General features: G+C 39.3%; 2 protein-coding genes across 2 annotated transcripts in view; both read right to left on the minus strand.

Annotated features, from left to right (window-relative positions):
• Positions 1-8,066: 8,066 nt before the first annotated feature.
• On the minus strand, positions 8,067-20,533 carry LOC306771607 (ubiquitin carboxyl-terminal hydrolase 31-like; the record flags this gene model as incomplete). The annotated part of the gene is made up of 16 exons (XM_079260849.1): positions 8,067-9,598; positions 9,699-9,851; positions 10,458-10,616; positions 10,735-10,960; positions 11,094-11,213; positions 11,472-11,601; positions 11,720-11,797; positions 12,119-12,213; positions 12,311-12,422; positions 12,510-12,687; positions 12,902-13,052; positions 13,305-13,440; positions 13,704-13,796; positions 15,079-15,167; positions 15,305-15,442; positions 19,997-20,533. The coding sequence occupies 16 exons, from the start codon at positions 20,531-20,533 to the stop codon at positions 8,067-8,069; spliced, it is 3,927 nt and encodes a 1,308-aa protein (XP_079116975.1).
• Positions 20,534-23,337: 2,804 nt separating this feature from the next.
• The window catches only part of cog7 (component of oligomeric golgi complex 7), a 7,582-nt gene continuing 6,833 nt past the window's right edge, over positions 23,338-24,086 (minus strand). Inside the window, exon 12 of the mRNA XM_079260573.1 lies at positions 23,338-23,993. Within this exon, the coding sequence (XP_079116699.1) occupies positions 23,827-23,993 (167 nt within the window). The 3' untranslated portion in view covers positions 23,338-23,826. The remainder of the gene's footprint in view (positions 23,994-24,086) is intronic.

The raw sequence follows: 24,086 nt of genomic DNA on the forward strand, positions 1-24,086 counted from the left end.
GTTTAAATTGTGTTCCATCAAGCAGTAATACACACTCACTGTGGACGATGGCACCTCCCCAGGCGGCTTGTCTCAGATTGGATGTCAGATGCTGGAGACAGCTGCACTCATCACAGCTTTTATGAATGTATTACCTTTTATGTTCATCCAAACACTAATTTATCTTCCTCAGAAAATCAAACAGGACAGACATTCGTTCACTGGTCCTCACTGGAAATTTGGAACTTTACCGCAGAAACTGTGCTGCGGGTAAGACAAATATCTACAGCCAAAATGACAGCGAATATTTCAGCTGGGTGGTAATTCAAACCTTATCTTTGAAGGAGTATATTTACAGATGTTTGTGCGTGTGCATGCACTGCCTGTTTGCACCAGCCTTTTTTTTTTTTTTTAACGCAGAGTTGGCTTGTGAAATATCAAAGTGTGTTATTTGCCTCCATGAAACTTCACAACATCAAAGACTTCCCCACACTCCCACAAGAACCCAAGAACCTCGAGTTTTTTACCCATGCAGCTTCGCCTGTCTTCCATCTCAGCATTGCTCAAAAGGCAAAAGCCTCTAATGATACAAGATACAAGATAGAGAGACTGCTGCCAACAAAACAGGAAAAAATAAGATCAACAACCAAACAGACACATTTTAGATGATGATTGACATCCCTGCATCTTTTTATTATTCCTGTGATGTTCGTCCAGACTCGCTGTTGCCAGAAACTCTGGCCTCACACTTTGGCTGATGCAGCAATCTGGTGTTATGCGCCTCTATGCCTGCCAACCACCTGGCTGGAAGATGCATAATCAACCTCCCAGTCAATCATTCCTCACACAGCCAATGGTGTGGGATGGGTGTCAGAGAAAGCGTGGCAGACATGCGCTGGCTCTATGTCCAACTCTGACACTTTACACCTTGCTCTCCAGCATCCTGATAAGTTTTCTGCGTTGGCAGTGCCTTGGTATTCCAGCTACCCACTGCTGTGCATTTTGGATGAGAAATAAATGTGCAGTATGTGGGACGAATAGGGTTGCAGATATTCTACAGGTTCTAGTCTGAATCTCCCTCTTCCAATACAACATGACAGAGTACTTTGCAACTTAAATCTTTGCTAATTAAATAATTAATTAAAACATGTCCCAATTAAAGCTGCAAGGCACTTGCAAGGAGGGTTGATGGGAATCAGATGTTGTAAGCTGCTTCTGATACAGAAAAAAAAAAGGATTTTGATCAGATATTGAAAGAAATGTCATGGGTATTGCATCTGGTGCACAACAAACAACAACAACAAAAGCCTCTAACGGTGTCTAAGATGTTTTCAAGGCACCACTTAGCATTTGGGGTTATGTAATTCAGCCATGGATGTCCTACACGACATGTCATGTATATTGCAGTGGCTAAAAAGCAACTCTGGCTCCCTGTCTGCACTCAAGACTTACTAGATTTTTCATTCCCAATTAAAAAGGAACTAAAGTACTCCATCACTGAACTCGAGAGAGGAGAAATAATTGACATGCTCACTTCTGAAACAAGTGAATCATTTCATTTGTTTTTCACTCAGCAGTTGTACATTGAAAATACATTTGATGACATGCAGGGTTTTAAATATTCAAATTAAGATAACGAATGGATAAGGAATGAGTTTTTAAAGAAGTTTTTTTTTTTTTTTTAAGTCCGCCTGAAGATCAACAAAATGAAAAGCATCAGCAAGAGATACCTTTGTGGCTCGATATTTCCCTGCAGAGGCTGCCACTTTAAGTGCTTCATGTCCCACATCAAGCAGGGTTCTGGCTGTATATTTGTGCTTATTGGACAGAGCAAATATCTAAAATTTCTTGAAATTTTAGATTTATTTATATTTTTGTATCAATTTTCTATCTTCTCTACATGTCTGCTGTCATTTTCTTGGCATGTGGTACATATTGCTGCTGGTATTTCAAGCTTTTTTTTTTAAATGGAGAAAAATATTTTCTGTATTTTTCACGTTTTCCAATAGAGTTTAAAATATGTCTTCTTTTTCTTGTGAGAACATTTATTTTGACGAGGCTGTTGCAACAATAACTGTGACTGTGACAATGATTCTTGAATGTTTCTACTTTCTTTCACCAAACAAAAGCCCCAAACGGCTCAATCTCCATCTAATATAATTATATAAATAATGATTGAAATCTTCTTTTGAGTCTTTGAGCCCTTTTTCTTTTCAATCCAGTTGTTATTCTCTAGAAACTGTTATTTTTGGTAGCTCTGAGACGTTTTTAACCCTCTCCTCACATTCACACATTGAGGAAAAAATAACATTCTGAGAGAATTAAAGTTTTGACGCCTCAATAGTTTAAGAGAGGACTGCAACATCCACTATCTATGTGAAGAAATTAGGGTTGAATGGAGTTTGGATTTGATCCTGGTGCAGACATAGTTTCTCTGTGTATTCTGGGTTCCTCCTTAATTCCAAATCATGCATGGTAGAGTGATTGATAATCTTAAATTGACTCTAGGAAGGACTGTGAGTAGTGGTCTTGTTTGTCTCTGTGGTGACCCTATGATGGACTGGTTGCTTGTGCAGAATGTACCCAGTATGATGAACAGACTTCAGCCCCTCTTCAACCTGAAACACTGTAAGATAAATGTGGATGATTTAAACAGCATGAAGCAAGTTTGGATCAAGTGTTAAGAGGTTGTTTTCTTTCTTTTTTTAGGATTATTTTTGAATACATGAATGTGTTTACCCTTGCTATGCTTTTGTTGTTGTTGTTTTCCCATTTATAGATGAATTGAATGACTACGTGTAGTTCCTTTGTAACATCGGTTCAGAAGAAAGCATTTTCTCCCTTCGCTAAAATATTGCAACAAGAGTGTTTTAGAGTGTGAAAGTGTGTGTATACTGTTTGCCTTTGTTTGTGTTTTGCCATGAAATAACAATAGCACGCCTGCTCCTTGTAAATGCCGGTTATTTTGAACATGTGGCATCCCTCTCTTGCCAATACAACCTGAAACTGGTCTCCAGCACATCACAAATGTCTGCAGATAGAAATAAAAAACATCTCATGCCAAAACAATAGCTAAAAAGCTAAAAAAAAAATTTTTTCTTTCTTCCTTAAACAGATTTTTCTGAACACTTGATACCAGCACACCTTTAGGAACTGTGAGCTTAGATGCTATGACCGGCCTTTACAATGTTTTACTTGCTGAAGTCTAACGTATTCTTGTGTATTTTATCATCATGAAATAATAAGCTTTAGGCTCTTAAATGCCCCACATTTCTTTAAAAATGCATATGGATAAATTAAATGTATTAAAACAAACACACACAGTGGGCACTGGATCATTCAAATGCAATTCAATTCATCACAAGCCAACATAATAACCCTGTTGCACATTATATTTTGTCAGAGTGGTACATAAACACATTCTGCAATGGTAAGACATTAGAAGAGATTATGAATAAAAGCATTACAGTATGTTATGAATTTTAATGTCTAATAATGTTGCCCAGCATCAGCAAACAGTATAGATATAAATTATGCAGACATAATTAATAAGATTTAGCATTTTGCAAGGTCGTTGCTGGATTGTATTGTCATCTTACAGTGCTGAGGTGTTTGCAATGGTCTGGCCACCACTCATATGTCACCTTCAGCACAGCAGTCAGTGCACTGATCCATCTGAGCAGCTACCAGTGAAAAAAGTCAAAGCAACACATAAAGATCTATCTCATCATTTGTTTTTTATCTGCAGACAGAAGGCCTCAAACTGGAGACTTTACGCAATAAGGATCAAATCTGGCCTCAGGATAGACCAAAATTGAACAGATCAATACAACTAGATTACTTTTTTACAATATATTGAGCCGATTAATGCAGCAGATAGAAAACATGTAAACTAATTCAGCAAGTTAGGTGCTTTCTGTTTAGGTGTCAATAAAGGCAGCTCACGTCACAGTTTGTGTGTTAAATCTCCATTAAAGTTGCTGAATTCTCCTCTGAGGTCTTGCTAATGATGCTCTCTTGGAACTGATACAATTGGCAAATGATTATTGATTTCAGCACTAGAGGAGCCTGGCTCCTTTACAGAATGTTGTTGAGCCAGGCTGCAGTCTGTGAATTTTTCTAATTACTTTCACACATGTATGTTAATTGGAGAGGCTCACGTCTTCCTTTATAGTTCTTAACAGAATGCTATTTTTTGCTAAAAACATAAAGCTTTCCTGCTACATGTGATGAGGAGCGCGCTTGCAGCCCCTTCCCACCAAGGGCAATTTTTAAAATTTCATCACTTTCTCTGACTGCACAGGGGGGAGAAAGTGAGAGGGTGAAAATGCAATTCCCAAAACTGATGGCTGTTACACAAAATTACAAGAATAGAAAGACAAAGAGGCAACATTAACTCTTAATATGCTCAGCCTTGGGCCAAACTAATAACAGCACAATTGAATCAGCTTTAAATAAATGATGGTGCTGTAGTTTAATAACAAATCATCTCCTTCAGTGACAACATTAGGTTTGACACTGTTATATATCTTAATCATCCCACAAGATCAAACTGAAGGGCATTTGGGAGGAACAACTTCACAGTAAGCGTTGCTTTATTTCGAAACTCATTAGTTTTGAATCCTCTGAGGTTTTTAGACAAACAGCGAGCACCACCAAGAGGAGGGGACAAGAACTGTAGAAATGGACTCAAAAGCTGCTGGAAATGTAAAATAAAAAGTCAACCAAAGCTAGTGTCTTCTTTTCTTTGTTGGCTGTTCCCTTACAGTGAATCGTCTGCTTTCATCTTTTCCTCTGCATTACTTAATTTCCATTTTGGTCTCTCTCTAGACGTCCTGCCTTCAATTCCAACCTCTGGAGTCCGTCTGATGTACTCATTCCATCCACCCTCATTATCCCAAAAGAAAACCTCAACATTTTAGTCTCTGCTACTTTAAAAGCTACCTTTTCCTCAGGACCGCTGTCTCTCCACAAAACATCACTGGTCTCACCACTGGTCTTGTAAACTTTTCCTCTCATTCTTAATGTTACCCTTTTATCACACCTGACACTTTTCCCCACCTGTTCCAACCTGCTGGTACACATCTCTTTATCTCTTTTCCACAGTCTCTGATGCTCTTAACTGTTGACCGCAAGTACTTCAAATCCACCACCTTCTCCATCTCTGTAACCTCAGCATACCACTCTGGTCTCTCTCATTCACACATGTGTATTCTGTTTTGCTGCAGCTGAATCTTCATCGCACCCCTTTGCCAGAGCAACTCTCCAGACTTTCCTTCAAAAGTTCCCTGTCCGCGCTACAGATCAATACGTCACAAGCATAAAAGTCAGTGAATAATCTTCTCTAACTTTGTCAGTCTGTCCGTTGACATATAGGGGATCTGAGCTGACCCTTGTCCCACTTTGAGCTCCTCTGTCGTGCCTCTGGTACATCTCACCACAGATTTCATACAAGTCCTATACCACTCTGACTTATTTCTCTGCTACCTCAGATTTCCTCATAGAATACCACAGCTCCTCTCTCAGCACCTTGTCACACAAAGGCGGGACACAGATTCCTCAACCAAAGCTGCTGAAAGTCAACAAAAGGTTTTTCATTGATATCATTTTATTTTCATTAGTATTGCATTGCTTAATCAATGCCATTGCACTCTACTGGTCTCCAAGAAGAAATATGAACACTGTATATCACAAATATTACAAAAATTAATGAGAAAAAAAAGATTCAGTCATTCTCATGCATTTGTGCAAGGAAGAAGAACTTCATTATATTTGTGCAATGCTGTCGTATGATGAACACTGCAAACGTGTGACATACATAAAGTCAGTTTATAGTGTTTACTGCATGTGTTGGGCGTAACGCCACAGCAGAAACACGCTGCAGCCACCAAGCACTGGAGATAATATTTTTGATTTACAATGCACCTTGTGTGTTAAAAAATCCATTTAGAGCAGTTAGTCGTCCGGCCATTTGGTCACATGAAGCACACTCCTCCTTGAGCGGAACTCTTTGTTAATCCACACTTCACACTTATTCTATCAATATCACAGATAAAACTGTTTTATGGGATTCCTAGAGGTAGCTAAAAATGCTTTCTAGTGCCGCATTTTACAGTGATGTCTTGACAATACATCAGTGATGTTGTTGGGGGTTTTTTTTTTTATATAAAGAATTTAAATCAAAGCAATTTTAAATTAACTCTTCATGTTGCACATTTTTTATAATTTTATCTTGAGACAAAAGCTGAAGACAGAGTAGTTAAAAACCTCTCTAATCCCACTGGCCTGAACAAGACAATAAGTCTGTTGTTGGTTTCTGTCTTTGGATTCAGCTTCATTTTTTAGCTCCCAAAGCAGATCTGGTAAAACCTCTGGCTTCTTTACCCAAAATCTCACACCATCAACGTGAAAATGACCTGGACCACTGGCTTTAAACTGTGGCTTTGTTGCTAAAACCATATGGAGACTGTCTTAAAAGTGGAACTGCGAGTAAAAAGTGTGACACAAATGAATACAGTACAGAAAAGCTTCATTTGCAGGTGAGTTGATTTACTTTGAGAGGGTGAATGAGCAATACTTATCATTCATACAAAATGTATATAACTTTGAAGAAATGTGCAAACAAAGCTTTAATAAAGGATGCCTTGACATGCTCTGGTGCAGGCATTTGGAAAAATATACAGTTAGAAATAAATACACATCCAAGAGTAGCAATTCTACATACTCAGTGTGGGCATTAGCAAGAATCTGCTTGCATAGTTATATGCATGCATAAGAAATTTACCATGCAACAACTGTCACATACTTCAAAAACTGCGATCTCGTCTCGATCTAAGTTAACATGGTCAGTGTTGATCTACTCTTGAGCTAAAGATGTGCACAAGCTGTGATGTCACAAATGAAGACAGAGGATGAAGCTGACTCAAACACACCATGGCACTCTATGTACAAGTTCGGTGTTCAGCGAAGGCATCCCAGCTGTCTTTGAATGCATCACTCTTTTGTAGCATCCAAGGTGGCTTTTGTTTCGTTTTTTTATTTGTTTGTTTGTTTTACAATAACCCTGTGTTCATCTGAAAGGAATGTTTGCAGATGTCTGGCAGTCTGAAGAGGCTGAACCCATGAAGAACAACGGGGTGCCACAGGGAACTGTTGGCATCAGCAACTGGCCAAGGCGGTGATAGGTAGGGGATTAGGTGGTAGGGTATTCGAAAAGGTTACAGATTATATTAATTGGTAAATAAAAAAAAAACATAAAACATTTTAAAATCAAGGTCTCCAGAAGTTTAACACCAACGACCCTTGCTGCGCTCCTGCACCTCTCCTTGACCTCTCGATGACAGTCAGATTTCAGCTGGACAAACTTAAAAAGTCATCTTAAAGGCTGCTGCAGTTACTACATCAAAGAGCATATGTAAACAGTCGTTCAGGTTAAATAGGCTTAATTGTGTTTTACTTGAAATTACATTTTCAGTGCTTAATAAATATTAAAATTCAATTATAAATTTATCAACACCTGCAGTTATACAATTTAGATTAAATACTTATTTAAGATTATCCGAGGCACTGATGTTTGTGGTTGACATATGACTCTCGATACCGAAGGAGAGCAGTACATAGTGACTTTTGAAAATTATTCACTGCATCAGCATGTTAAAAATTGCCATAAATCCCTTTGGTGAATGAGCTGTCCATGTTTGATGTATCTCAAAAGTTTCTTTCCACCATTGTATCTGCTTTCCATCTTGTGCAAAGTCACTTTTTATTTTCCGACGTTCCTCTCCCAGCAATGCTACAGACAGAACAAGGCAATAATTTCAGTACATGTCCATGCTTATTTACAATACAGTAGATTATTCCTCAAAATCAATGCAATCCATACAAAGTGCTTTGTTAAAATCCATTCCTATATAGCTATTTAACAATGTGGACAGCAAGTGCCGCAGTATGGCAGCTGAAATTCAGTGACCACTGAATAGCTACAGGTACTTTAAAGGTGTCTGTCTGAGACTTTTTGATGATTAAAATAAAAAAAGGACACCTCAGAGCTGCTCTGAAAAGATTGTTACGAGGCCCTTGAAGTAATATTACTTGGATTTCTGGCTAGTTTGTGTAGAACTGATGGGGATCTTCCTGGACTGCAATGTCTTTTTAGCAGGTTCTTTCTTTGAGAGGTCCTTTGCGGCCGCTGAAGACTGGGTGTTCGTTTGTGCTGCAGATTTTGAGGAGGACAGCAGTGAATGTTTAGCTGCAGCTGAAGCTTTAGAGGTTTCCTTGTCTTTGGCTGTAGTCATACTAGTCTGGGCCTCTGAACCTGCACTCAGCATCTTTTTACTTGGATTGGACTGGATTATTTCGTGAGTTGCATCCCCAGCACCGTCCTCTGGACTTATTTTAGTCTCTCCCACCCCTGTTTTCCTGCTGTCACCTGGTTTTCGGGTCTCCTTGGGCCGCAGAGCAGTTTTAAAAAAGGATAAACCCTTGTCCTCGGTCTTACTGTTCCCTCGTGGTCCCCTTGATGGTGGAGCTGTGCTAGCAGGGGAAACGCCGACGCTTGAAGATCGGAGACTTGTCATGGAGGAGCTACTGCTTGAGCTTCGGCCTGGTACCTTGTCGTCCACAGCCCTGCCTGGTCTGCTCTCTGCTCTGCTTGAGGCACTAACCCTGGACGGAGGACCCCCATGACCAGCTTTCCTCTCCAACACTGCACTGACTCGAGAGGAGTCCCGGCTAGTGCTCCGATCTGATCCTCTAGTCCTTCCTGCAGCGGAGCTTTTCTCACCTCCCCCTCTGGGCGATGTCTTCCTCTGAGGTTGTGAGCGTTGTGATTCTGGAGAACCGCTCTTCTTCTGCTGTGAGTCAGGGTGCAACGCCTCAGAGGTTTGGGAGGACCCTTTCTTTGAGGGAGTTGCTGTTCTTGAGGAACCACCCTTGCTTGATTTAATTGGTCCATTGCTTTTGTCCTTGGAGTTTGATGCGGATGCTGCAGTTTTGGACTGTGTTCGAGATGGTAACTTGTCAATGGCTGGAGACGCAGGAGAAAGGGAGCTGGATGATGTTGAAGAGGTGGCAGGACGCTTCTTGGGACTCCTTTCACCCTCTAACCCGATCTTTGCCGAGGTCCTTTTAACGCCAGTGCTATCTGCACTCCCATTTCTCTGCTTCAACTCCTTTGGAGATAATCCATGTCGAGGACTGACCTGCTCAGCGGCTTTCACTACATTGTTGTTTTCACCTGCCTGAACGGAGCTCCTCTGCTCTGCCTGGGCTGCACCCTTGAAGTGCACTTGCTCTATCAGCCTCTTATTCCCTGCATTACTGTCTGGAACAGAAAGGGATAACTTGCCCTCTGACTGTTTGTCTAGCTTAGGTGAACCAGTGAAACATGAAGCTGACAGCTGGTTATCAACCACCTCCCCTATTCTCTCCAGTGTTGGGGAGGAAGAGTGGGACTCCAGGGAGAAGCGTGAGGGAGAGTTGGAGCGAAGTTGGAGCTTGGCAGAGTGAGACCAGGATGGTTTTGTTCCATTCTCACTCAACACAAGTGGGCTTGCAATAGAAGACCTTGAAGAGAAAGTTTGCCTTTGAATGCCTCTCACTGGTGGTCGGGTTGATAGGCCTGCACATCACAATACACCACAATACACATCAAAATAGCCCAGAAAATATTTGCCTTCAAAGAAGTGAATAGAAATGTGTTTTAAATTAAGTGTTTTTACCATCATCTTCGCTGCGTTCACCAGCAAACTCAGCAGACTCAGAGAGGGAGGCCAGCGAAGTGCGTCTTGAGGAACCAGAGGAGGCTTGGCTGGGTGGGCGGCTTCCCATCAACCGACTTATCCAGTGTTCACACAGAGAGGAACTGGTGGAACCTTAACAGCCCAGAAGGCAGCAATTAAACATGGTGGGAAATGTATCTTAATTGGAGCAATCCAACCTATTAGAACTGTGGAGGAATTAGTTTCAAGTCATTTCTACAGACGATGGGTCAGATATCAAATTTTGTCCTGAATTATTAAACAATGAAAAGATTTAAAAGGACATCCCTTTTACAGTTACATCACCAGACTGAATAAAAAATGCTACAAAGCAAAACAGGTGTCCCATCCATTCAGACTATAGCATTAAATATATTTTTGTTTGCAGTAACTTCCTAACCGTTTATAAATAAATGTTATGACTTGAAACACATTTAGGCTTAAATCATATTACTGGATAAGTTTTCACAAACGTGAAAAGTGTAGATAACAACAACAACAACAACAACAATAATAATAATAATAATAATAATAATAATAATAATAATAATGTCAGTTTAACTTTACAAAGTCATACTAAGTTGAAAATGTAAAATATTTACTGTAAAAGACAACAGTAATAACAAAAATGGAATTCATATAGAATAGAATAAAGATAAAAAAAATAAGGCCTACAAATAATGGCAAGCTATATCACCAGCAATCATCATAACAAATTACCTCCCACAGAGCTGTTGGCAGACCAAGATGGAATTGTTGCACGTCTTTGATAAAACAAGATGTAAGCAGTTTGCTTGCAGACGTCCTCTTCAGATACGGGATGAACATCACTATCGTCAAAGCAATACCACTGTCCATCAATGGAGTTCTTACAGTGGGCTACAAAGAGAAAGTCAATAAAACATTATAAACACGATGAAAAAGCTTTTCTTTAAAGCTCATCTGTAAAACCATAACAAGGACCTGAGTGACTGGTTCTGCAAGAAGCTGTGTTTACCTGTGTAATGTCCTCCCTGCATAGTGCCATGATGGTTACACACTGCATACAGGTCATACAGGTAGTCCTCCGGATCGCGGCCCATCCCATAAGGCCGTCTCCACGGTGACCAGTGGGATGGCAGACTCCAGCTGCTCTGACTCCTCTTTACCATGTGAGGTGCCATGTCCATGCCTGTGAGTGGGAACTTCACCATGTTCTGCATTTTCATTCTGCGATCTCCATCCTGTGGTTGTGAAACATTAACAGCATTCAGTTCAACTAAAAATAACATAAAAATATTTAAAAGCAGCTACAATAAATAAAAGATAAGATTTTTTTTTTTTTAAAAAAAGGCTTTATTTCATTGTCAGCCATACTTGTCTAAAACGTTTCAGGTGAAGTATGAGGATGTCTGGCAGGGTCCACAGGCTGAGTTTGATGCTGCCTTGCTGAAGCTGCTTACAGTGTGGACATCGCCACGCATCATCAGGAGCAAGCTAAAATTTATAATAAACATCTTAAATTATTAAAGAGCAAGTGTGCAGTGTTTTTATGAATACAAATATTTCTATTTAGACATGCTTTTCCTTTAAAACACAGAAGCAATTTTCTCTGTTTTTCTGCAGCTACATCAAATCAAAGGATGGAGAAATTTTTATTTTAACGCAATAAATGTACCAATCATTCTTTTCCCATCTAAACAGTTAGGAAAAATGTCTTTTTCTGCAGCCAGCATAAGTCCAGCTTCAACGTACCTGTTCCTCTTTGGTGTAGAGCTGAAAGCACTGGGAAAGTGAGCAGGTCTGAGGCTGCAGATGCTGCTCCTTCACTTGACGCACACTTTCAGCATCTGGAATGTATTCATCCTCAGTTCTCTTGAACAGACTGTGGGCGTAACATGGCACAAGTCACAGAGGGATCACTGCCAAGGTCTGACAGGAGGCGTTAATGCCTCACACATCTGTCCTGAGATTAATGAGGGTTGTGTTTGTGTCCCACTTACTAGTCTTTCGTCTCTTTATCCCACTCAACAACAATTTTGACATGAGGTGGCCCTCCTGGACCGCAGGACTTGTATGCCCTGTCACACATTAAAACACAAATGTACATTATAGTTTAGACTATTTTTGAAAAATTAAGTGACATTGATGGGTATTACATCTGCAGAACAATTTAGGCTACTCTGGAGGTGAAAAAATAAAAAGTTAATAAGAAAAAAATTGATGCAACAGTCACAGAGTTCAACAACTTTTTATCTCTATAAGGATCTTTGAATTTCAACACCTCTGATGACATGCTGTAGCGCCACTATTTTCCACTGACTGTGAACTCAACACAAGATTTGAACGATGATGTTTCAAGTGTGGTAACGGTGCCCCCTTGTGGTGATGAGAAGCATTACCTCTCCACTGAGGGATGGCAGAGCGGCTGCTCCTCCTGAGGCAACAGATAGGTGATTCCAACCACACCAACCACTCGCAAGGTGAAGGGCCCTACCTGCATCAAGGATAAGATAACTTTACATAAAACCTGTTACCTTGCCTGGAATAATTATTCAACCCAAATGAGAAAAGTTAATGTTAGAAATATGTACCTGCACAAAGACTCCAGGGCGCAAAAGATGTTTCATCTTCTCCAAGATCTCTTTCTGCAGCACATCCCATGTCACCGTACGCTCCAAATATAACATAAAGGGATTCCCAAACCTGCAGAATTTACAACAAATTGGGATTTTTTGTTCAAAGACATTTGTGAGAGGCCTAAAATTCTTACACACTCTTAAAGTAAAGTACCTCCGGCCCTGCTGCCCAGCGCAGGCTCTGTTGCACACCAACAGCACAATCTTCTCAGCTTGCCCGCTGTTCTTATTGGGACTTTGAGGGGGTGTTGTAGACTCTATTTGTGTGGATATCCTATTATTATCTGTCCCGTACTTCAAGTTGTTCTGATTGAGATTTGCATGTGGGCTCCCTGAAATTGATATTTGATTAAAAAATAAATAAATAAATAATTACATAACAGTAAAAGTGAGAATAAAAAGATCATACTCTAGTTTTCAAAAGATAGCAGCTTTCTGCAAGAAATTGTATATTTCAGCCTTAAAACGTTTCTAATCTAACTTCATCACCTCCTGCCACAAAGTAAAAAAGTCAAACTAATTTCCAGAAGAAACAGGATGTTTTACCGCCTCGCTTGGAACGAATCTGCTCCGGTCTGAATAGCTCGGGTGTCTCGAAAGCAAAGATGGAGTCGCTCTCCTGAATGATCTCAAGGTCGTCGTCGTCGTCACAAAAGGAGCGATGAAACCCATCAAAGTACATTTCAGTGAGGACAATCTGCACAGAGACAATGAACAAAAACACTGTGTGGGCTGACAGAGCTCCAAACCACGTCGTGCACAAAGTATAAAAGCTGGTAAGGGTGACGGTAGAGGAGCTGTAAGCTTCAAGAATACAGTAAATCCTCCAAATAAAACATTTCTTCCCCATCAGTTCCCTCAGAACAGCACAAACCATGTTCATTTTATTAAATCTTTATTTTTGACTAAGTAACAACTTTAAAAAGCAAACTTTTAAATGGGGCAGCACCTGTTCGGCAGGGATTTTGGTCTCTTGGGCCACAGCTTGCCTCAACCTGGACACAGTGCCAGAGAGAGGTACGGCCACCCCGACTCTCATACAGTGGGAGCACTTGCCTTGGTACACCACTGTCACATTCAGAGGCCTGAAAAACAGACAGACTGAAACTAATTGGCTGTTTCATAACCAAGGCTGGACTGATGTTTCAAACAGAGATGGCATCATCTAATTTTAGCTTCCTCCTGTCACATCTTTGCTGAGTTTGACACTTTTTAATGCTGTATTCGGACCAGATCTCTGTTTCACTGCATTTTTGGATACAAAGTCTTTCTACAAAGACTTTTCTCTTTTTTTTTTCTGGTCATATTGCTATTGTTTTACTCCTAAGCTAAATTCAGAGTCACTTACCGTGTGTGAGGTACTGGGATTGGCAGTGAGATGCAGAGGAAAGGATCAAAGGTGTTGCTCTGTTTCTGGCAGTGAGGGCAAGTCAGCGAGGACCTAGACAGAGAGATGAAGAGAAGCACATCATGCAGATGAAACCTCTGTTCGTGACATTTTCGAGAAATTTTCTTTTTTAAAACATGTTGGGTTGCAATTTCATCAAAATGGGAAAAAACAACATGAAAATAGTGACAGGTGTTATTTTTCTATTAGGAAAATTCAGCTATGGTCTTACAAGTGCAGAGAATGCTTACAAATGCAATAGTTGACCACTTTTAGTTCACATAACTATAATCAAATCAATATTTAATAATACAACAGTGGTCAATAAAATGTCCCTCATTTAAATTCATTCTTTGCATCAAACTCTGATATCATTGAAAGAAATGTAAAGATGTACTAATGATGGCTGCAGGTGAGAGAAAGTCAGTAATACAAAACAGTAAATATATTTATTTAACTTTAAACTAGTTTTTCTCAAACTTTTATTTAAAACTATGCATTTAGAGGGACTGACAGGTCACCATTATAGTTATATTACATGCTTTATGTTGCCTTTTTTTTTTTTTTTTTTTTACAAAATTAGAATACAAAAACGAAAGAAAAGAACATTAACTTCCTGTGACATGATGGTCACAATTCTGATCTGCAACGTGCTAAATCTGATGTGAAAATGACATTTGGCAAGGCAAGGCGAGTTTATTTCTACAGCACAATTCAACAACAGGGTGATTCAAAGTGCTTTACAGCTCTCATTTAATAATAAAAAATAACATTAAGTAAAGAAACATACAGATCTGGAGTTGAAATAAATTTAAAATAACTGAGTAAAAACGACTAAAATGCAGCTGAAAACAGGTGGATCTTAAACCTGGACTTAAATAAAGCTAAGTGTTTCAGCTGATCTGAGGCTTTCTGGGAGTTTGCTCCAGACATGGGAAGCATAGAAGCTGAATGCAGCTTCTCCATGTCTTGTTTTGACTCTAGGAACTGATATAAAAAAAATTTAAAAAAACAGATCCAGACGACCTGAGGGGTCTAGTGGTTCATAATGGGACAGGAGGTTCATTCAGAGCTTTATAGACCAGCAGCAGAACTTTAAGGTCTATTCTCTGACAGACAGGCAGCCAAAGTAACATTTGTGAATAAATCTACCTTTCAAAATCACTTATGTCTTAACTTGTGTTTCTGTTTGCATGTCTGCATTTCCACCACAACATGAATTCTCCAAACAGTCAGCTCCAATGCAGAAAAAAGGATGCAGTGAGCTTCAGGAATCATTAATCAACTCTCATTTAATGATAAACTGCAAATGAAAATCAGTAAATGACCCTTTCACCTGTATTGTGCCTGAAACAGCTCCTGTACAAAAGAGCCAGGTGCTGGTAGTGGAGATCCTTCAGGGACCGGTTCTTCTTCAACTGGAGGCTGGAGAAACAACCCAATGGCTCGTTATTTGGCATTAAATATTCAGTAGCTGCAGCGGTCGCCTGATGGACGGCTTATTGCATCACAGAACTATTACAGTATTGTTGCACATATGCTCACAGATTTTAACAGCTTACCTTCATGGGGGGTCTGCTGTCTGGGTGGATGATTTGGTTGAGGTCTTCATGAACTCGGTCCAGCAACCAGAGGAGAAATTCCTGGGCATCGTGTTGGGAATTGCCTCTGAACTGAAGAGCACTTCTTGACACCACGTTCTGCAGAAAACAACAGAATGATGAAAACTCGCTTTTAGCCCAAAACAGAGACGCTTTGGCAGTAAACTGAGCACCACTTCCGTGGTTTTTATATTGTCTGATCATAAAATATTCAATACATGTGACCAGGATGACATTAAGCCGCATCATAAAGGTCAGAGAAGCTACAGTACAGCATAGAGAAGCTGTTTTTTTTCTTTTTTTCAAAGCAAGGACAGAGGCTGAAGCTTCACTATAAACAGCGAGCCGCTGGATGACAACTGTGTGAACTCGACAAAGCCACCCAGGCTGGCAGCTGTGAAGTCACCTCTACTCACACTGGCTATCAAATGTCAAAGAGATGAGGGAGCTGAACACCGTGTGCATTTGCAGTCCCCTCTCTGCTACCATCATCTTTATTTTGGAGTTATTAAAAAGACAGCTTCAGCCTAGTCAGCCATGCTTCAACGGCTCCATCACAAATGTTTGTCTTACTGGTCATATTAGTGAAAACAGACCTGAGTTGTTAGTAAGGATTCAAGGTGCACCCCTTTCCATGTTGTGTTGTGTCCACAAAAATCTGAAAAGTGAACAGTACGGGCTCTTACATAAAGCAAGTTAAACAGAATTAAGGGAAAAGTTTTATTGGAGCGACAAATTCCGTCTGACATAAGTTTGTTCTCACATGTAATAGCATATTTCACGTATTTAGTTTTGAATTTCCCTGAATTAAATGGGTGAAAACAAGAACTTATACAACCTTCCTTTATTAATCAGCTGAAAAAAGAGGTGATGGTGGTGCGAGTTGTTTAAAGGTGGAGTACGTAAGATTTACAATATTTTCAAAATAAATTAACTAATAAAATAACTACAATCATAATTAGAAAGTTTTTTGAACATGTAGGTTCCAGTCTGTCCATATTTGATGCGTTATTAAATTACAAGTTTAATTAATGACAGATGACAAAAAGCACATTTTTTTACTGGTTGTAATATTGAAAATCTTACATACTTCACCTTTAAAGTCAGAAATATTTTGTTTTCTTGGGAGGAGGGAGGGTGTGTGTAATTATCTGTAAAGTAGGGAAATTGAATTGTGTGATAGAGCTGGAGTGTTACAGTGTATTATAGAAATGGGGTTGGGTGGTATAAGTTTATACTTCTGCCTTCTCTTTTTCAGACATGAAATGTGAAGTTGTAAATATTGTAAATAAAAGCATAAATTCTAAATAAACCTTGAAAATGAAAACACCAGCAGTTTTCATAAAGCAGCTCAGCAGCATCAGTAGTGAATCTGTCAAAACTGTCAAATCACAGACCTCCAGTTTGCAATGCAGGTTCCTGGGGTCAGAGTAAGACGACCTTAATAACAGCAGCAGGGTTATTTTCTCATGTATAAAACACATTATAGAGATTATTCTATAAGTAGAGATGTACCTTCTTTATACACTTTCCTTTAACCCGTTAGATCCCAGCATGACATATATGACCACTAGAGGTGAGAAATCGCATTAAAAAAATTTTAAAAAAAATTTAAAAAAATCGCATATCGAGATTTTTTTGATTCACAATTTTAAAATCAATATTTTTTGTTAAAAAAACTATTTTTTTCAAATAAATAAAAATAACCTAATATAAATATTTTGTCATTTTTATTGTTTTTATTGTCTTTTTGGGCATGATAGCAGCAGAATGATTGACTCTCTACTGTTTTTTTCCTTAATAAAATCATGAAAAATGACGAGCAGAAAAGGTTTTGTACATTTCTTTTGTTTTGTTTTTAGTCGATATAAATGAGCAATATCAAATAATTGTGAGAATCACAATTTAAATTGAATCGGCACCCAAAAAATCGGAGTAGAATCGAATTGGGACAAAAGCATATCATCACAGCCCTACTGACCACATAAAGTTTCTGAGACATTTGGCATCACTCTGTGGTAAACACTTTACTCAAAATCCTGTTGAACACAGTCTGATTCATGTCCTCTGTCCCTACATGTCTACCAGAAAGCAGAAGATTACGCCATAAGAATTTTGACATATCAGATTGTAATATACATTAAATATTCCTAAAAAATAGTTTTACTTTTTATATATATTTCGTTAAACAAACAAATAAAGACTTCATATTATAAAAAAAAATTTGACTTTTCTTACCATTTTTCACGGCTCAGGTCTTAAAATATAAATGTGTAAAACTTTTAGGGCACTACTTTAAAAATTAAATTGTATTTTGGCTGAACTTGCAGTTTGTGGATAAGTGAAAAATAACCATTTTCTTCACAATTTGTTGTGAAGAAAAATATTCCATAAATTGAAAATTAAAACTACCCGTAAGAGACAACAAATTGGATAGATATTACATACATTTTCAAGCAGATTATTTCTTTTCCATGACTTGCAATCTGTACAAAATAACATTAAGACTTAATCTGGGCAGTTACCCACAAATTACGCACTATCTGCTGTGGTTGGTTGGTCAACGTATCATTTCCACTCAATCCCAGAAAAAATATACACTGTATATTATTATTACAAAAATATAGATTAACTAATTATGCATGAATTGATTTATCTTGTACTGTCAGGTGCTTTGAGTGGCCTACATAAGTAGAACTGGAGTCCGCATAATATGGATTAAAAAGGTTTAAAAAGATCAGTAACTATATCCAGCATGTATAAAAAAAAAAAAAAAAACACATTACAATGTGTACAAGTTGAGAGACAAACTTACCACAATAAAACTACAAAACAGTCTACCAACACTAGTTAAATAAGTTTCGCCATCAGCCACAGAAATTAAATCATATACCAGTTTAGTACATTTAAGAAGATTTCTTATAAAAGATTGTATGATAGCACTTAAGCCTGCATGATGCATTATATAATCCTAGGAACATGCATTTGAGAGGGAATGGATTCTGAAACACTGTGGATAGTTCTCTGGTCTTGTTATGACAGTGCTCTATCTAATCATCTTTAAGTGCCTCTGTTTAGGCTCAGACTGCGGGCGGTAAGAGGGGCGAACCCATCACATGCACATGCTGAGATGTACAGTAATGAACACCACTCACAAGAAATTAGCTTTTTTCTTAAGTTCATTTAGCTGCTTCTGAGGTTGGGGCGATCATTTGAAACATACCGTGAATATGGGAAATATAAAATCTAATGTAAAAATATTTGTGTTTCTCAAATAAGCCAATAAAATGGAATCAAATCAACAGTATTAGTTTGTTGTATTAGTTCATACTAAAGGATATTTATAAAAACATCAGTGTTACCCCCAAGTTATTGTTCCCATCCTCTTTATTGATGCCCATGAACTTTATTCCCCCTCTTTTAAACATGTTAATCATAGGAATCTATATCACACCATAGTGTATGTACTCTGGCCAGCAACGTGGGTAAAAAATAAAGAGACAGAAATAGTAACACTGTCAAGAATAAAGATTATGCAGAATAGTTCTGTTCAATAGTTTCTCCTCTATTTTTTTGGATTTTTGAAAAAACAGGCTAAAAGAAGGAGTGGAGTGGGGGGGTGGAAAAAACAATGCTGACGCCTTTGTGATTCTGACAAGCGCTTTTGTCATTTCCTGGGATGCAGGTTGATGAGGTGAAATGATGAAAAACAATGAAACAAAAGCGGATGATTGTGGGACAGACAATCAGGCATTCAAACAAGGAAAAAAAAAAGTGAAGTTACAGTTGCATTTGAAGGTCTCAGCTTAAGTAGAAATTGTCAGTCTGAAAACAAAACTGACTTTGTATCTTTGTTACAGATTTATTCCTCTATAACAGTGATCTCAAACTCTTTTACATACTTCCCTGTTCCAACACGCCTGGGTCAAACGGCTTGTTCTCAAATTCTACACAACAACCCATTAATTTCAGCCAGGTGTATTGAAGCAGGGAAATATATAACACATGATGGACAGTGGGCCAGAGTGGCTCTCGAAGTCCAGAGTTAGTTAGTCGTGATGTAGGATCACAAGTTTGAGCCGGTAACTTTTGTGCATTACCCTAAATGTATCATCCATATAAACTGAAGAGTAAGTTTGCATTTGAGAATTAGAGATCAGGACAAGCACTGATTTTTCTGCTATATCTTGAGAAATAATGCAGTTCTCTCAGCTGGTATGAGACAGAGTACTCATCACATCTGAACCTGTTTGGACTTGTTCGGGCCAATAAAAGAATCTCATATCATGCTAAATCACTTTCATCATTTTTGTTCAGTTGCTTAAAAAACAGCGGGCATTTGAAGCCAAATTTCTTGCAAATTTTCATTAAGATTTACAAAGTTGTACCAGGATTGATTTTGTAGACCATTAACTGTTCTACACCAGGGAACGCTTTGTCTGTATTGTCTGTTAATTGAAAAAAAAAAAAAAATTGAAAACTAGCCAAAGTTTGGGATCCAACCAAGTTGTTCCCCATAACTTAGACTTCTATGTATCTTCAGGGTTTTGGTTTTTGTTTTTGTTTTTTGTTTGTTTGTTTGTTGTTGGTTTTTTTTTTTTTTTGACAAACCTGTTGGCTGGAAACCTGCCTGCAAGATGCTTATAGCCATACCTTAAAGTCTCTGCTGTGCTGCGGTGTGTACTCGAAGGTCCACAGCGCCCGGACCAGCCCGGACAGATGCTCGGTCACCTCCCCCGCCTCCTGCTGCTGGTTACTCCCCTTCTTCTGCACCAGCACCCCGTTAGACTTCCCCTTCTCACTGTTGCTGCTCGACTCCACTCCTTTAAACTGCTCCAAAGCAAGATACTCTGCAAAGAGCTCCGTGTTGCTCAGGCACTGTAAGATAGCGTTCATGAAGCAGGTGTTGCCGTGGTTCTTGAGTCCGGCGACCCCGGGCACTTTGTCCCCGAATGGGAACCCCCCGCAGTCGCTGTCGTCCGACGGGACTGACACTCCCGTGGTGCTCTGGATCAAAGTTGCGTCGTCCTTCTCGTCTTCGGCGGCCTGCTCATCGGTACCGAAATGAGACAAAGTGGACAAGGTCCGGAGAACTCTGTTCATAAAACTGCCCACGGATCGGACAGAGCTCCTCCGGAACAGCTTTTTGCTGAAAGATTTCTTCTCCTTGTTACTGACAACTTTCGACATGATGGCTTTTCCGCACAGTTACGCCTTAATTCCAGAAAGGGCCCCCCGTTCTCAGAGTGTCATCTAATCCCGGGGTGGTAGCACCTCCATCACTTTGTTTAACACAAGGCCTGAGCATATTTCACAGAAACATAAAGGCCCGGCAGTTCTGGGGGATCAAATCAGCCTACTTATAACACTGCGTCGGATTGCATAAACATCCTCGATCAGGGCGCTTCATATGAAAGCCTGGGCTCGTCCCGCACCAGCCAGCGGCCAGCATCCTCTCTAGCTGTCTGTCCGGGGACAAAACATCACCTGGCTCATTGTTCTGGGATGTAAATAAAAACAAAACAAGGCGCTGAGGTTGAACGTCAGCGCTGGCCGGACATAAACATCAAATCAACCCCTGACAATCAGGCTGAAAGTGAGGAGAGGAATTCCTCATCTTTTATTTAAAGAAACCGCAGCTCCACCCTGCTAAAGGTACGTCTTCACCTAGTCAATCAAATCGTTTTGGAAAACAAATGCTATAGAGAGATTTACCCAGTTGTCGTCTATCCTAAAGCGTCTCCACAGCGGGAGAGCTCGCAGGAGGAGCTGGGGAGCGAGCGGGGGAGCAGGCGACACAGCCCGCCGCTCCCCCGCGTTTGGCAGCTGAGGAGCATCGCTTCTCGGGCCAGATGTGGAAATCTGTAACCGTATGTCCATCCAAAAGTTGTTTTGTTTTTTGTTGTTTTTTTTTCCCACCCCGCGTCTTGTTATCACTTCTCCCAGTCTTCGTGCGCTTTATTTCCGCCTCCGGATGCGCTTCATGGCGAGGCCGCCTCCACCGTCTCCATCATCAGTTGTGGACACCGATACTGCAGGCAGGGCGGTAACGGCTGACGTCAGGCCCAAACACTGGTCCATGTTGGAGGAGAGCAGGTACAGCGGCATGTGATGCTGGATGATGCTCCATCCGCGCTTCTGGACAGCATGTACACTGTCAACAACCAATCAGGTGGAAGTTTTACATCCAATAACAGCAAATGAAACGGAATTTTCGCTTTAGATATAAGGTACAGCTGGAAGCTGGCTTTATGATCATCGAAGTAGCAGTTTCACAGTAGATTTATATAAGGAAATACATATCCTCAAAATCCCTGGAGATTTTCACATTTATTTATGCATTTTACATTAGCTTGTTGTGAAGCAGGACAGGGATGCAGCTGACATTTCCCATTCCCTGTCAATGTACACATTGTTCTTTTGACCAGGAGATTTACCAGTTTATTAAACATCAATTTAGTGGAATTACAATTACTATTAAAATTATGTTAGGAACAAAACTTTAGATGTAAATTCAATTTAAGGCAATCCACAATGTAACATGCATTTGAATCATTGGACAACTTCGGTAAACTGTTAACAAACAAGACTGAGCATAAAGGATGGCTTTCAGAGGGGGGAAAAAGAGCAACTCTATTCAAAACTGAAGGAGAGAAAACGATTTAAGGAGTCTTTCACTTACACACTGAAGTTGGAGAAATCTCTGTACTCACCAGGACAAATATCCTGCTGTATATAAAAGGTGCAATTCGAAAGTGCAGATCACTGCATGGCTTCAGGAGACTTGTCAATGAACAGGTCATCACTCCATCCACAAGTGCAAGTACAAGTGAAAATTCTGCCAGGAAAAGATAAATATATATCTTTAAAAAAAATGTTGCCACCTTCTGTAGGCTTGAGATCCTTAAGATGTAGATGTAGAAATCTGTCATGTGGTTTAATGTGCAGCACACCCTGAAAGTTAAGAGGAGAGGTGACAATCCTCAGCAAACACTTAAACAGTGATTCTGATATGCTGTGTTTTAGTTACTATGTGCACCACAGATGGCAACTATTTCAGAGGTTTTAACTTCAACAACAACTAAACATTCTGCATACACCAACACAGTACAGCCCCTTAGTGTGTCCACATGCCGAACTGACTAGCCTGTAGCCCTGACATGTCGCCTACTATACATATTTAACACAATATTAAACAAAAAAATACAACAAAGGTACTCCTGAGCTACTGAGAGGCTGAATTAATCAAACATAAATGAAAGAAAAGCCCCTTCTAAAACTACAGTTGTCCTCACATTGTAGAATGAAGTGATAGAAAACAGCAGTAAACATGTTGCTCCTTCTTTTCAACAAGGTTTCTGACACTTTAGCATACATACATATATGTAAGACAATTAAGAGCCCATGAATGTTTAGTTTGACTTAATCTACAATTCTGATTTAGATCTTTTTTTTTAAAAAAAAAAAAAAAAAAAAAAAAAAAAAAAAGGAGCAGTCAATCTTGGAATAATTTCTGCTTTAAAAATAATTTAATTCATAACTATTTCAACACAACCCAAGCCAACTAAAGAGCTTAAGTCGGCAAGTATTAATTTTAAATCCCCTCGCATTCCTCAAAATCTAATAATCTCAAAGTCTACATCAAATATTAGTCTAAGCACTTGCAAGCACTGGTTTGTTAGAAGTTTTCCCTTTGTTTAAGTCATCTTTAGTTTCAACATGAAGTTTCCGAAAGTAAACCATGTCAGCCTGCAAACATATCAAACACAATTAAATCTGAAATGGGCAAATCACATACTGCTGTAAGGTTCACGAGTTATGAGCAAAAAGTTCAAATTTATTAAAAACAGAACACTTTCAGTGGGTAAAAATGAACATTTTAATGCAAATGTACTATGTACAGTTTTATTTCAAACAGCATGAAAACAGAAAAAAAATATGCTAAATTATATTAATCATTTAGAACTGCGACAACAAAGACAGATCCTTCCCATTTATTTATGAAATTAAGACAGCTCTTATCACAAATATAACATGTTAATAATTAAATAGAAAAGATAACTTATATAATAATGACAAACCGTCAATCAAATAAGTTGATCATGCAGATTTCAAATGCTTCGACTAAAGGCTTTCATTACCTTATAAATGCAGGATTTAAAATTACAAGTCAAGATATTTCTAACCTTTGGCTCGACTTCAAGGCATGATCATTGGTGAGATATTGACATTAATATTATCTGTGAAAAAGATGAGAACCCCCTGATTTAAACTACAAGTCCCACATTTATGTTGACAGAAACATCCAGACAAGCTGGAATCAGTGACAATCATCACTGAAAGGTTTCCGAATCAAGCAACTGTAATATATTAACCAGCTCCCATTAATATCACATTCTTCTCTTTGTTTACAGCACAGGAAGTCCCCAGTATGCCTCACAGCATTGTAGTATCTACAGAGTCCTCCTCCTTGTCCCTCGCTGTTAGTAGTCGATGCACCGGAGCGCAGCGATGGTGGATGCGAGGCGACGGGGCAGCAGTTTGGCCGTCTGTCTGTAGTCGTCTGGTTTAGCCCTCAGCAGTGTAACGATGTGTTGCAGGGTGCGTGAAGGCTGCAGGCCCAGAGCGTCCATCACATTGCTTAGATACTCTGCAGAGGACAACAGGAGTCCTGAACTCAAACACTTGAATACACATCAACCTAACTGGTGGCGTTTCTTTACTAAGCCAATTCTTAGCAATA

The sequence above is a fragment of the Telmatherina bonti genome (genome assembly GCF_933228915.1).
Source record: "Telmatherina bonti genome assembly, chromosome: 21".
NCBI lineage: Eukaryota > Metazoa > Chordata > Actinopteri > Atheriniformes > Telmatherinidae > Telmatherina > Telmatherina bonti.